This window comes from Heterodontus francisci, chromosome 14 (assembly GCF_036365525.1).
Source record: "Heterodontus francisci isolate sHetFra1 chromosome 14, sHetFra1.hap1, whole genome shotgun sequence".
NCBI lineage: Eukaryota > Metazoa > Chordata > Chondrichthyes > Heterodontiformes > Heterodontidae > Heterodontus > Heterodontus francisci.
Genome location: NC_090384.1, coordinates 46,506,084 through 46,521,502, shown reverse-complemented (window position 1 = coordinate 46,521,502; position 15,419 = coordinate 46,506,084). Strand labels below are relative to the sequence as shown.

At 43.7% G+C, this 15,419-nt stretch overlaps 1 protein-coding gene across 7 annotated transcripts in view; it reads right to left on the bottom strand.

The window, feature by feature from the left end:
- The window catches only part of LOC137377017 (inner centromere protein A-like), a 104,737-nt gene extending 94,829 nt beyond the window's left edge, over positions 1-9,908 (bottom strand). Inside the window, exons 1-2 of one of the 7 annotated variants that reach the window (XM_068046150.1) lie at positions 9,860-9,905; positions 4,739-4,802 (exon numbers count right to left, since the gene is read on the bottom strand). Coding sequence is in view for 2 of the 7 variants with exons in the window: in XM_068046149.1 (XP_067902250.1) it covers positions 9,551-9,579 (29 nt within the window). In the remaining 5 variants the exon portion in view is untranslated. Of the gene's footprint in view, positions 1-4,738; positions 4,803-9,550; positions 9,606-9,736; positions 9,821-9,859 lie in introns of those variants that run through there. The other 6 variants (XM_068046151.1, XM_068046152.1, XM_068046153.1 and 3 more) reach the window with 6 other exon arrangements.
- Between the last annotated feature and the right edge of the window lie 5,511 nt (positions 9,909-15,419).

Here is a 15,419-nt window from a genome sequence, read left to right as displayed (position 1 = left end):
GAACCTTCTGGACCAGCCTACCATGCGGGACCTTGACAAAGGCCTTGCTAAAGTCCACGTAGACAACATCCATCACCCTGTCCTCATCAATCCTCTTGGTCACCTCCTCGAAAAACTCAATCAAATTCGAGAGACATGATTTCCCACGAACAAAGCCATGTTGACTATCCCTAATCAGGCCATGCCTTTCCAAATGCATATAAATCCTGTCTCTCAGAATCCCTTCCAATAACTTTCCCACCACTGATGTAAGGCTCACTGGCCTGTAAGTTCCCTGGCTTATCCCTGCTGCCCTTCTTAAATAAAGGCACATTAGCTACCCTCCAGTCTTCTGGTACTCACCCGTAGCTAACTATGATACAAAAATCTCTGCCAGGGCCCCAGCAATCTCCTCCCTTGCTTCCAGAGCATCCTGGGATACACCTGGTCAGGCCCTGGGGATTTATCCACCTTAATGTGCTTCAAAACCTACAACACCTCCTCCTTTGTAATGTTGATATGCTCCAGGATGTCGCCGTTCCCTCCCTTGAACTCACTAGCTTCCATGACCACCTTCACGGTAAATACAGACGAGAAGTATTCATTTAAGACCTTGCCCATTTCCCGTGGCTCCACACAGATTACCACACTGATCCTTAAGGGGACCTACTCTCTCCCTAGCTACCCTTTTACTCTTAATATACTTATAGAATCTTTTAGGATTCTCCTTTATCTTATCTACCAGGGAAATCTCATGGCCCCTTTTCACCCTCCTAATTTCCTTCTTAAGTGTTGTCCTACATCCCCTATACTCCGAGGGACTCGCTTGATCCCAGCTGTCTATACCTGACATATGCCTCCTTCTTTGTCCTGACCAGACCCTCAATATCCCTCGTCAACCAAGGTTCCCTAAACTTGCCAGCCTTGCCCATCCATCTAACAGGAACATGCCAGCCCTGAACTCTTCCTATCTCACTTTTAAAAGCCTCCCATTTGCCAGACGTCCCTTTACCTGTAAACAGCCTCTCCCAATCAACTTTTGAGAGTTCCTGTCTGATGCCATCAAAATTCGTCTTCCCCCAATTTAGGACTTCAACCTTAGGGCAAGTCCTATCCTTTTCCATAACTATCTTGAAGCTAATAGAGTTATGGTCACTGGACCCAAAGTGCTCCCCCACTGACATCAACCACCTGCCCAGCCTCATTTCCCAAGAGGAGGTAGAGTGTAGCCCCTTCTCTAGTAGAGCCATCTACATACTGCTTCAGAAAACTATCCTGGACACACTTAAATTCTTCCCCATCTGATCCCTTAGCACTAAGGCAGTCCCAGTCAATATTAGGGAAGTTAAAATCACCATTTCTCCCCCGAGAAGCTGAAAAAGCCTGCAATTCAAGTGTGCTGGATGAAGCCCCTGATGCCACATGTCGCCTGGAAAGCCTGTCAGATGATTTCTCAACACCTCCAGAACAAATTGCTTCTGAAAAGATCCCAGTGACCAGTCTCCGTATACACGGACACCACACGAAAGGGACATCTGACATCCTTTCATATCAACTCTTTTTTTCTTGCAGAATTGGCAGCTATTTGCCAAAGTACTTTTTTTTTTTATCTTTTTAGTAACAAGAGCACACAATTTAAAAAAGGGAACTTTCATATTTCAATCTGCACGTTAATGCTTTGATTCGTTACTGGATAAGTTTTGTTTGATAATAAACTGATAATTGTCGTTTATTATAAAGGAACCTGGTTGGTGTAGTTTATTCTGGGATAAAGAGAGTATATGATTGACTGCATCGGTAACTGGGTAAACATTTTAAAATATATGCTGTGACCTGTGGAGAAGTGGGACTAGAAAAGACAGTGCACTCCTCCCACCTCGGTCGCAACACTACCAAAATGTATCACTTCACATTTCTCCACATTGAACTTCATCTGCCACCTGTCCATGCATTCCACCAACTTACCTATGTTCATTTGAAGTTCTACACTACCCTCCTCACAGTTCACAATGCTTCCACGTTTTGTATCATCTGCAAACTTTGAAATTGTGCCCTGTATACATGGTCCAGGTCATTAATATATACCAGGAAAAGCAAGGGACCCAACACTGACCCCTGGGGAACTCCACTACAAACCCTCCGCCAGCCCTAAAACATCCATTAACCACTACGTCATTCCTCACCACTCAGCCAATTCCGTACCCATGTTGCTACTGTCCCCTTTATTCCATGAGCTATAACTTTGCTCACAAATCTGTTGTGCGGCACTGTATCAAATGCCTTTTGGAAGTCCATGTACACCTCAACTGCATGGCCTTCATCAACCCTGTTAACTCTTCAAAAAACTCCAACAAGTTAGTTAAACATGATTTTCCCTTCAGAAATCCATGCTGGCTTTCCTTAATTAACCTGTATTTGTCTATGTGACTATTAATTTGGTCCCAAATTCTTTCGAGAATTTTCCCCACCACCGAAGTTAAACTAACTGGCCTGTAGTTGCTGGGCTTATCATTACACCCTTTTTTGAACAGGGGTGTAACGTTTGCAATTCTTCAGACCTCTGGTACCACCCCCGAGTCTAAGGAAGACTGAAAAATTACGGCCAGTGCCTCCGTAATTTCCACTCTCACTTCCCTCAGTTTCCTTGGACGATTCTCATCCAGTCCTGGTGCCTTACCCACTTTAAGTACAGACAGCCTAGCCAATACCACCTCCTTAGCAACTTCTAGCGTCTGAATTACCTCCTCTTTCACCATTGCCTGGGTTGCATCATCTTCCTTAGTAAAGACAGGTGCAAAGTATTCATTTAATACTTCAGCTATTCCCCGCCCCCATGCGTAAATCCCCTTTTTGGTCCCTAAATCAGGCCCACTCCTTTTACCACCATTTAACTATTTATCTGTCTGTAGAAAACAGAGATTCCCTTTTATGTTAGCTGCCAGTCTCTTTTCATGCTTTCTTTGCTTCTCTTATTTGCTTTTTCCCTTCCCCTCGACCTTCTATATTCAGCCTGGTTCACAATAGTATTTTCCATCTGGTATCTGTCATAAGCACACTTTTTCTTCTTTATCTTAATTGCTACCTCTTTTGTCATCCAGGGAGCTCTGGGTTTGTTTACCCTACCTTTTCCCTTCGAGGGAACATATCTTGACTGTGCCTGAACGATCCCTTCTTTGAAGGTAGCCCCATTTTCCCTGTCACCATTGATTCCAAATTTATTTGTTCCAAATCCATTCTTAGCCCATTGAAGTTGGCTTTTCCCCAGTTAATTATTCTTACCCTGGATTGGTCTTTGTCCTTTTCCATGGTCAGCCTAAACGTTATGATACAATGATCACTGTCTCTTAAATGTTCTCCTACTGACACTTGGGAATGAGCTGGGCCAATGGATCAAGAACCAGGTCCAGCAGTGCCTCCTTTCTCATTGGACCAGAAACATACTGCTGTAGAAACATTTCCTGAGCACACACTTGGAACTCTTGTCCCTCACTGCCCTTTCTATCCCAATCTATATTTAGATAATTCAAGTCCCCCATTATAACTACCCTAAAAATTTTTGCACCTCTAATTTCCTTGCAAATTTGGTCCTTTACATCCTTCTCACTAGTTGGTGGCCTATAGACAACACCAAGCAATGTAATTGCACCTTTTTTGTTCCTTAGGTCTAGCAAAATAGATTCTGACCTCGACTTTTTTGGGACATCCTTTTTCTCCAGCACTGCAAAGCTCTCCTGAAATCAATGCTGCCATCCTTCCCACTTTTTCCATTTTCTATCTTTCCTGAAAACCTTGTATCCAGGAATATTTTAACACCCAGTCTCACCCTTCTTTGAGCCAGGTCTCCATTATAGCTACAGCATATTTCCGCGTCAATCTGCGCCTGTAACTCACCAATCTTATTCACAACACTCCGTGCATTCACAAACATACACATAAAATCTAAATCAGGATTACTTTCTCCTTTACTCTGACCCCACCTAATAAACTTACTATTCCCTACTCTAGTGCTACATCTCCCCCAATACTCTGTGCTATTTGGTATTCCTCTTGGATATTTACTCCTGGTTCCCACACCCCTACCAAGTTAGTTTAAACCCTCCCCAACAGCATGAGCAACGTGTCCCGCAATGAAATTTATCCCAGCTGTTCAGGTCCCACCTTCTCCCGAATTGGTTCCAGTGTCCCAGGAGTCTAAAGGACTCCCTCCTGCACCATCTTTCCAGCCACACGTTCATCTGCACTATCTTCCTATTTCTAAACTCACTTGAGTGTGGTACTAGGAGTAATCCAGAGACTGCTACTTTTGAGATCCTGCTTGCTAATCTTACCTAGCTCACTAAACTCTTTCTGCAGAACCATATCCCTCTTCCTATTTATGTCACTGATAAAAATGTGGATCATGACTGCTGGCTGCTCACCCTCCCCCCTCGGGGTGATCTGCAGCTGTTCAGTGACATCCTTGACCAATTGCTGGCCTTAGGATCCCAATCTCTAGTTTACTTTCTACCCTCCATGGCCATTTTGTTCCCTCTTTCTTTAGAGGAGGGAACTACCCACCTAAAAGTAATTATAGAAACCACTGAATCGCTATCGACCACACATTTGTACGGCTTAAATTGGATACCATGTGTATCAGTCTAGGTAATAAGAGATAAATTTTAAAAATAGTATGTCACAAAAGACCAAGAGAAGCAGAGAATTAGGCACTTTGTGGATGGCTTATGGAGTGCCAAACCATGTCATCTTGGCACTAACCTACCTTAGAGCACGGACTGGATTCTGTTGCCCTGCGGCCTCCTTTCTCACCCACTTACTCGTTTGGCCTAAAAAGGTTTTAAAAAAAAATCACAACCAGCAAGAAAGGTCAGCTCTTCTTTGTCTACCTTATTTAAACTGTTCATAATCTTGTACACGTCTATCAAATTTCCTTTCAACCTCCTTTGTTCCAAGGAGAACAACCCCAGCTTCTCCAACCTAAAAAAAGACTTGCATTTGTATAGCGCAGTTTACGACCACTGGATGTCTGAAAGCACTTTTTGAAGTGCTGGATTTTAGGTACGAGGTTTCCTGCATTACGTCACCCCTGGAACAATTCTGGTAAATCTCCACTGCATCCTCTCAAGGATCCTCATGACCTTCCTAAAGTGCAGTGACCAGAACTGAATGCAATAGTCTAGTTGGGGCCTAACCAGAGCTTTATAAGAGGTCCAACTTAACTGGCCTGCGTTTGTGCTCAGTATATTATAATGAAGCCCAAGATCTCACATGCTTTGCTAACCACCCTCTCAATATGTCCTGCTACCTTCAAAGATCTATGCACATGAACCCCCAGGTCCCTGTCCCTGCACACTCTTTAGAACTCTGCCATTAAGTATATATTGCCTCCCCCTATCCCTTCTGCCGAAACGCATCACATCACACTTGTCTGTATTAAATTCCATCTGCCCATTCTGCCAGCCTTTCACCAAGGCAGAAGAGTAGGCCAGGGGACAGATTCTTCTTTGAGGTTGGGGGGGGAAGGAGTGGGGGGTGCTCATATCTCGGACATTAGACAATTACAGTCTGGAGGGAAATAAAAAAGGAAGATCCTCAATCTAATAAGACAATACAAAGAAAAAGGAAATCAAACATACAATCTTAGATCCTACTACTCCTAGTACAGCAAATAAATATGCATCACCAGAATATTATGCATCACCAGCAAAATATTTGCCTGTGTATTTTGCTCACTCAAATCAAAAGCTTTTTCAAAACATATGCAGAATACATATTTATTATTACTTTTGAGGTAGACACTATGTTGCAAAGAACTAACAGATAGAAACATTAAACATGCAGATTTCTTAGCACCACTGTCAACAGTTTACTGTTTATAGTACCGCAGCATTAACAGACATACCACTTTATATACTTCAAAATATCAGTGACCTCATGAGGCTTATTTAATAAGTAAAAATATATAGGGAAGAAAAATCAGGAGATGGGAGAGAATAGAAAGTACTTTTGCTTCTAAGTGCACCAGTTTTGTAAACATGATACTCTGGCATTCCTGCCACAGTTTAACTACATTGCAAAAAGTCCTTTCACCACAAATGAAAGTTTGGCCGGCATGTGCTGTCTTAGGACAAAAAATGCTGGAATATGTTGCATGAAGGCCAAGTATGACAATATACACACTAACCCCCTCCCCCAGGATTCAAGATCTTCTTTAAGTGACTGGAGCGGGGAAAACATCTGCTGTGAAGCTCTAAGCCTTCAACTGATGGAACTGACATTTGATAGGATAGGCTATGCAGTGGCCATTCTGTAGTCTAAATGGCAGGACAATTCAGTTTGAAGGTTCTGCTACCCCACATTCCATTTGCAAGGAGATGACATCAACTCTCCCATTCCTTTCTACACACATTTGCACGAATGTCAGTACCCATACCAGAATTTCTGAAAGAATGCATTTAACGACAGAAGGTGTGTCAATGGTGATTAGTGCACGCAGTGCAGAGAAAAGTATAGATGTTATATTAAACTTGTATTGAATCTTAGACTGCACTTGAAATACTGTGCAGAGTTTGGCAGGGAAAAAGGTGGTACTGTCAAATTCAGAGCCCCCTGATTATCTAGAAGCATACCGGGCAAGATAAAGCAGAAAAAGAAAGCTTAGGATAGCCACAAAAAACAATACTTTCAAAAGCCTAGAGGAGAATATAAAGCAGGGGAAAAGTCGAAAGGAAATTAGGAAAGCGAAGAGAGGACATGAAAAAATATTGGCAGATAAAATCAAGGAAAACCCAAAGATGTTGCATCAGTACCTTAAGAGCAAGAGGATAACCAAGGAAAGGGCAAGGCTCAGAGATGTACAAGGGAACTTTTGCGTGGATGCAGAAGATATTGGGCAGGATTCTGAATCAGTATTTTGTCTCTGGCTTCACAAAGGAGCAGGTTGATGCAGACATTGTAGTTAAAGAGGAGGAGTGTGAAATATTAGATACAATAAGCACAATGAGAGGGGAAATACTGGAGGGTCTGACATCCTTGAAAGTGGATAAATCATCAGGGCCGGATGGATTGTATCCCAGGCTGTTAAAGGAAACCAGGGAGAAAATAGTGGATGCTCTGATGATCATCTTCAAATCCTCACTAGAAACAGATGAGGTACCAGAGGATTGGAGGTCTGCAAACATTGTACCGTTGTTTAAAAAGGGTGCAAAGGATAGGCCAAATAATTATAGGCCAATTAGTCTAACCTTGATGGTGGACAAATTATTAGAATCAATTCTGAGAGATAGGATAAACTGTCACTTAGAAAGTCACTGATAGTAAGCATGGATTTGTTAAGAGGTGGTCATGTATCACTAATTTAATTGAATTTTTTGAGGAAGTAACAAGGATGATTGATGAGGGCACTGCAGTGGATGTTATCTACATGGATTTCATTAAGGCATTTGACAAGGTCCCACAAGGCAGTCTGGTCAGAAAAATAAAAGCCCATGGGATACAAAGGAATGTGGCGAGTTGGATCCAAAATTGGCTCAGTAACAGGAATGGTCGATGGATGCTTTTGCGAATGGAAGGGAGTTTCCGGTGGTGTCCCACATGGTTCAGTTTTGGGTCCCTTGCTGTTTGTGGTATATATTAATGATTTGGACTTAAATGTGGGAGGCATGATTGGGTAATTTGCAGATGACACAAAAATTGGCCATGTAGTTGATAGTGAAGGATAGCTGTAGACTTCAGAATGGTTATCAATGGTCTAGTTGAGTGGGCAGAAAAGTGGCAAATGGAATTCAATCCAGAGAAGTGTGAGGTAATATATTTGGGGACAGCAAACAAATCAAGGGAATACACAATAAACTGGAGGATATTGAGGGGGATAGAGGAAGTGAGACACTTTGGATTGCATGTCCACAGGTGTCTGAAGATGGCAGGACAGGTCGATAAAGCGAAGGCAGCATATGAAAAGCTTTCCTTTATTGGCTGAGGCATAGAATACAAAAGTAGGGATGTAATGCTAGAACTGTGTAAAACATTGGTTAGGCCACAGCTGGAGTATTGCGGACAGTTCTGGTCACCACATTACAGGAAGGACATAATTGCTCTGGAGACACTACAGAGGAGATTTACCAGAATGTTGCCAGGGCTTGCAAGTTGCAGTATGAGGAAAGATTGGATAGGCTGAGGCTGTTTTCCTTAGGACTGAGGAGGCTGAGAGGTGTCTTAATTGGAGGTGTACAAAATTATGAGGGGCCTAGATAGAGTAGACAGGAAGGGCCCATTTCCCCTAGTGGAGAGTACAATTATCAAGGGGCACAGATTTAAGGTGATTGGTAGACGGATTAGAGGAGACAGAAGGAAAAACTTTTTCTCCTAGAGGTGGTGAGTGTCTGGAATTCACTGCTCAGATTGGTGGTGGAGGCAGAAACCCTCAACTCACTTAAAAAGGTACCTGGACATGCACCTGAAGTGCTGCAACATGCAAGCTACAGACCAGGTGCTGGAAGGTGGGATTAGATTGGGCAGCTAGTTTCTTCAGCAGGTGCAGACATGGGCTGAATGGCCTCTTTCAGTGCTGTAACTTTTCTATGGCTCTAGTTCTGGTCCTCATACTATAAAAATAGATATAAGAATTGGAGATAGCTCAAAAAGAGCCACAAAAGGGATGATTACCAGAACTGAGAAGGTACAACAATTTGGAAAGATTAACCAGGCTGGAGCTCTTTTTGACAAAAGAGCAGATGGAGGTCTTTAAGATTCTGAAATGGTAAGCATAGAGAAAACATTTCCACTTTGGAGGGGAGGGGAGCACGCAAAACTAAAAAAGATAAATATACAATATCACATAAATCCAACAGAGAATTGAGAAAATAAATCTTTACTTAGTGCCAGAAATGCAGGAGTCTCTACTACAAAAGGGGTAGCTGACACAAATGGCATTGATGCACTTAAGGGGGAGTTTAATAAACACACGGCAGAAAAAGTAGAATATGTTAACTAGCTAGAAGTGTGGGAGGAGGCTCCTGCAGTAGGTAAACACCAGCAGAGGCCACTAACAAAAGCAAAAATACTGCAGATGCTGAAAATCTGAAATAAAAACTTAACTGCTGGAAATACTCAGCAGGTCTGGCAGCATACGTGGAGAAAGAAATAGTGTTGACGCAAGGTCACTGGCCAGCAACGTTAACTCTGTTTCTCTCTCCCGATACTGCCAAACCAGAATATTTTTATTCTAACATAGGCCAGTTTGGGCAAATGGCCTGTTTCTGTGCTGCACCCTCTGTCAGTCTAGTGGTCAAAGGAACCTCAGCCAAATCCACCCTATTTCACACTAAAATAAAAGCAAAATACGGCGGATGCTGAAAATCTGAATCATCGACCCGAAACGTTAATTGTTTCCCTCGCCACAGATGCTGGTGGACCTGTTGAGTATTTCAAGCATTTTCTATTGTTATAACCCTATTGCCCCAAGCCTCTCCTCTGTAACTCCCTCCATATCTCCACCACCACATTAACCACCATTCCTCCTTTTCTAACCTCCCAGCCTCCACATTCACATGGCCATCACTGACCATTTCTCTACCTGTAGCAATGCAATCCCATCCCGTCCATTTTCACCTCATCACAGAAACAAACTCCCAGCTCTGTCCCCTCCGCCTCCCCGCACCGGACATTTAAAGCGAGGCCTACAGCAACTGACGGGCAAAATCCCAGTCTCCGCGTAAGCTTCCGGATGCGGCAGTGTCGTTGCTCACAAACAGCAACTCACTATCGGTTCACAGGCCAGCGCTCCCGGGACTCCCACTGTTAGAAAGCTGAGGCCCGGCCTGGAGTGGGGAGTTGCAGGTACATCTAAAGCCACAACCCGAGCCCCCACACCCAAGCCGCTTACCAAAGACTCACGAACAAACCAAAACTGAACAACAACCACAGCGCGCCCTCACCCGTTCAAACTTTTAAATTCAGCGGCAGTTACAGAACGAGCCAATCGCGGCGAAGCAGCCGCCGTGACGCATAGATGTGGGAACTGACACATTACGTCGCTCTCCGCCGCAGCGGAAGTGCTCGCGAGATTACATCATTTTTATTTATTTTATTGAGAGATACAGCATTGAAACATGTGATTGTTCCATTTATGCAAACATTCAACTATCAAAGTGATTCCTGACAACGCAGCAGGCCACTGACGTCATCAGGCTACGCCAAAGTGCATACATGCGCAGACGGTCTCCTGCTCTCTGTGCGTGTGCTGCGTTCCGACTTGCCAGGAATGGTTAGCGCATGCATTGATGACATCATCGCGTGACATGTGCCTGGTCGGCCTCTGCACATGCGCTTTACGCGTACAGCAATGCAACGCTGCTCTCTCCGGTTGCTCCGCTCACCCCCTCGCTCCTCTCGCTGGCCACTCTGCCCCCCCCCCCCCCACTGCTCTCTCCAGCCGCTCTGCTCCCCCCGTCCCCAGCCCCCTCCGATTCCCCTCAGCCCCGGTCTGCTCGCTCTCTCCCTCCCGCCATTGTGTGCTCCCATGTGTTTAGGTTAGGTTGCCTTCGTGTGATTATTTGAGCAGCGCCATCTTTAGTCCTGGCATCTGCCTGAAGTCACAGACTGTGAGGTTTTAGTGGCACCTGCTGCATTTGCACATGTGCCACTGCAGCACCAGCTAGTGGTAGCGTTGTCAGCAAATGCAGCCTTCAACTATTTACTCACTGCTAAGTACCTTCTTGTAAATACTGATTCATTTTCAGAGACTGCTTGGAAAATATTGATCCACTCCTAAGGATACCCATGGCAATTCCTGTCTTACTGTCAGAGAATCCCCTAAAACGTTAACATACTCACAGGGATTCTCTGCAAGTAGAGACTCACCAGGGATGTCTATGTATATTTGACAAATAGTGACAACAGGGATCCTTTTAAAAATATTGACTTAAGCCCCGGGACCACCTACAAAAATTGTACAAAAATGTACTACAAATGCTGGAAATCTGAATAAAAAGGAAAATACTGGAAATTCTCAGCAGGTCTAGCAGCATATGTAGAGAGAGAATCAGAATGAACAGTCACAGACCTGAAACGTTAACTCAAGGGCAATTAGGGATGGGCAACAACTGCTGGCCTTACCAGCAACACCCACATCACATGAAAGAATAAAAATAATGCTGCCAGACCTATTTCCAGTGTTTCCTGCACAAATATTATCACTCATTTGTCGAGCCTCACATATATTGATACACTGTTAGCAGCTGACAGGACAACAATCTTGCTTGTATAGTGTCGTTATTGAACTGCTTGCTGATGGATGCCTGCAGTGAGTGCTTCATGCCAGAGGTCACATGACTATGGCAAGCCAGGAGGCACATTAGTACAATATTACATTTCTATCCCAAACATCCCCCTTTTCATACAAAAAAACAAAAAAATGCATGCATTATCATTTACACTGTGATTTGCCCAAATTAACCACCAAGCATACAACTGTTCTCATGCATTAGCAGTTCGTTATTCTCGTCAGTCTCTGCACATACTTTGCACACATAGTCTTTAAATTGTGCTAGTCTCTTAATGGTGTGCGTGCTCATTGTTGTTGGCTGTTCATCTGGGTGATTTTCCTTCTCCGGGGAGTGTCGTTGTAACCGCAGTAACTCTTGTTATACCATTTCCATTGTTGGGGTACTGTGGACCTATGTGACTGATGGTTGATCTGTGGTCTGTGCAGATGGTGAGTTCACATTCTTCCTGATCAGCCGCCTGCAGTGACAGAACAGTTTCTTCAGCTGTGCATATGTCCCTGCGGTTGCGACGATATATCTGCTTATTCACTTCCACCGCATACAATCGAGGTGACAATTGCTCCACACAGGTCCCAAGTTGCCACTTGAGCTGACTCTTGTTGAGAGTGTTGAAGGTTTGTACTCTGACTGGCTCTCCAATGCTCAATTCTGGCAATGGTTTGGCGTTTTTGTCAAAATGAAATTTGACTTTGTGTCATTTCACCTTGATTTTGTCACTCACACCTGTTACTACTTCTGGCTTCAGTAAATATTTTGCTATTGGAAGAGTAGTTTGGGTGTGGCGAGACATTAGTCTTTGTACTGGACTACTTTCCATGCCTTCAGTAGGTGTGTTTCTCCACTCAAGGATTGCTTTGATGTATTTGTTTGATTTCTTTATGATTCCTTTGGCGATTTTCACTGCTGCCTCAGCCTTCCCATTTGACTGGGGATAGCTTGGAGATGAAATATGGCGCTAAAATTTCCCAATCCTTTATGAAGTGGATGAATTCTTCACTCGTGAACATTGTCGCTCATCACAATGTCAGGAATGCCGCAACGACTGAAGTGTGCTTCAGGCATTCTACAATCTCACTAACTTTGTTGAAGTCAGCTAGTCAAGCTCCCAGTAGAATAGTAGTCTCCAGTGACAAGATAATCAATTCCTGCGAGAGTGAAGAAGTCTACTCCCAGCTTCATCCATGGTCTGTCTGGGATGTCATCAGCGGCTCTTTAGTTTGCTTAGCTTGGTACTTGTTACATGCACTGCACTGGTTGATGTGGTCCTTGATCTCATTGTTCATGTTTGGCCAGTAGAGCACTTTTCTTGCCTTCCTCAGGTTCGACTCAAATCCTTGATGCCTTACATGAATGCACTTTACCATCTCTCTGCTCAACTCCTTCAAGAAAATGACTCTATTTCCTTTGTACATGATGCCACCTTGGGCTGTCATTTCATCTCAAAGGTGTGTCCTTGATGCTTTCAGGCTATCCTTTCATCACTACTTCTTGCAACACTTGGAGAGTTGCATCTTGTTGGGTACTTCACTTGATTTGAGCAAGGCGCTTGTCTCTGCAGGGTTGATGACTTTCAGAGCATGTCAAGCTGCAGCTTCACATTGGATCTGGAAGATTTCACACTCTATCGTAGCATCCTCTATTTTCTTCATAGGGAGTGCTGCTCTTGACAGCATGTCAGTGATGTACATCTGTTTCCCTTGCTTGTATGTCCAGATGATATACCTGTAACCGGAGTAACATTCTTTGCAGACGCTTTGGAGCAAATAGTAGCAGCTTGAGGAAAATGATTTGAAGTGGCTTGTGGTCAGACTCAACTGTCACTTTGTCTCTTCCAAGTAGGTATTGATGAAAATGTTCACAAGCAAAGACAATGGCCAGGCACTCTTGCTTGATCTGAGCGTCACTCCATTTGCGTTAATTCCCTGGATGCAAATGCAACTGGTTGTTCTTGCGGCATTAGGGTTGTTCCAAGTCCTGTCTCACTGGTGTCACACTGCAGGGAGACTTCATCATTTACGTCATAGTATTTCATCACTGGCTTTGCCGTCACTAGTTGCTTGATTTTAATGAACGCTGCTTCTTGTTCTGTGCCCCAATACCACTGCAAGCCCTTGGCAGTGAGTTGGCATAATGGTTCACACTCTGACAACAGATTGGGCAAGAATTTTACTAAATAGTTGACGACTCCAACAAATCATTGCACTGATTTTACATCAGTGGGTCGCTGCATCGCTGTTACCGCTCTCACCTTTTCGGGATCCAGGCAAAGACCTTTTGCTGTCAAAACATGACCTATGTACTTGACTTTGGGCATCTTTAATTGCAATTTTTTCTTGCTCAGCTTCAGGTTCATTTGGCGAGCTCTGTCCAGCAGTCGGACTTGATCGTGGTCGGCAATGGCTTCTTCCATTGTGTCTCCACATCCATAAACTAGCAGATCATCCACTATCGCTTTCACTCCAGGATGATCACTAACTATCTCATGCTGTCTGCGTTGATGTTCCTCTGGAGCTGTGGAAATGCCAAATAGCATGTGCAACCATCTGTATCTCCTGAACAGCATCCAGAATGTGGTTAGAAAACTGCGGCTTTCATCCAGTTTCACTTGTCAGTAACCATCCTTCACATCTAGAGTAGTGAAGATTTTTGCCTTTGCAAGTTGTGGCAAAATCCCTTCGATGGTTGGCATGTGGTAGTGAGATCTCTTCAGAGATTTATTTATCTCCTTTGGGGCAATGCATGCTCTCAGTTTTCCAGGTTGTTTCACTGCTACCGTGCTGCTAATCCATTCTGTAGGGATTGTCACTTTCTTGATTACTCCCTTCATTTCCAGTTCTTCTATCTTGTCTTTCAGGCTGGCCTTGAGGGTAGCTGGAACTTTCCTCGGCAGATGCTGAATTCGTCTTACCCGCTCATCTACTTCGAGATGATATTCTCCAGGAGGACATCCTAATCTGTAAATACATCATTGTATTCCTCTAGGATCTGTTCTGTGGTCAATGATTTAGTGTGCTGCGACACGTTGCAAATCTCCTTTTACACATTGTGGGTTACTAGTCTAAACTTTAGGCTTGCTCCGGCTGAGCCGAGTGGCTTTTGCTTGCCGTCTATGATCTGGAACTCCAGATCTTCATTCTTGTCATTGCATTGGAGTCTCAGAATAGTTTGTCCTCTCAGCACTAGTATGATGCCATCATATAGCCTCAACCTTACTTTCAAGGGCTTCATTTTTGGATCGCCACGTTGAACCACTTTCCACAGGTCTGTGAAGGTCATGATGTTGCACCGGTGTCTATCTGACACTTTATGTTGACTTGATGTTCTCCTTCTACAGTCATCATTCCAACAGTCACAAACCATTTATCACCTATTGACCTGATTGAACCAACCTGTTGTATGGTGTATAGTGATTCGTCAGAATCTTCAGCTGATATCTCTCCAGTGGCCATCTTACCTGCTTGTTGTGCTTCCTTCTAGCCACTTGTGTGCAAAATGATTCGGCTTCTTGCAGTGAGAACACTGTTTTTCCTATGCTGGACATGCCTTCTTTTCCATTGTGTGATGTCCTCCACAGTATTTGCATCCTGCCTTTTGTCTGTGATCTTTCTGCCCTTTCAGCCTGGAATGTCTATCAGCATAATGCAAGGCCTGGTCTGTTCTGCCATGAATGTGCTCTATCTGCTGATTTACAATTTCAGTGCTTCTGCACATGTGATCGCTTTCCTGAGAGTAAGTTTCACCTCTCTCAGTAGACATGCTCTCACTGCAGGATCTTTTATGCCTAATACAATCTTGTCTTGAATTAGATAATCTTTTAGTTGCACAAATTCACAGGCTTCTGTGCTACTGCAGTCACATATTGATCAATGGACCCTTTTTCACCTTGGACCTTGATATTGAATACATACTGTTCTTAAGTTATGTTTACTTGGGGTTCAAAGTGTGCCTTCAAGGTTTTCAAAATTTCTGCTGTCCGATTTTTTGTTCTTTGGAGAAATTTAGGGTGGAATACAGTTTGTAACAGTCTCAACCCAACAGTGATAAAAGTGCAGCTACTCATAGCTGCTCTGGTTTGTTAATTAAATCTGTCGCAATTTCATAATTTTGCCATTGCAAGTGGAAAAACTGCCAGTTCTGCTTCATATCACCTTTCATTTT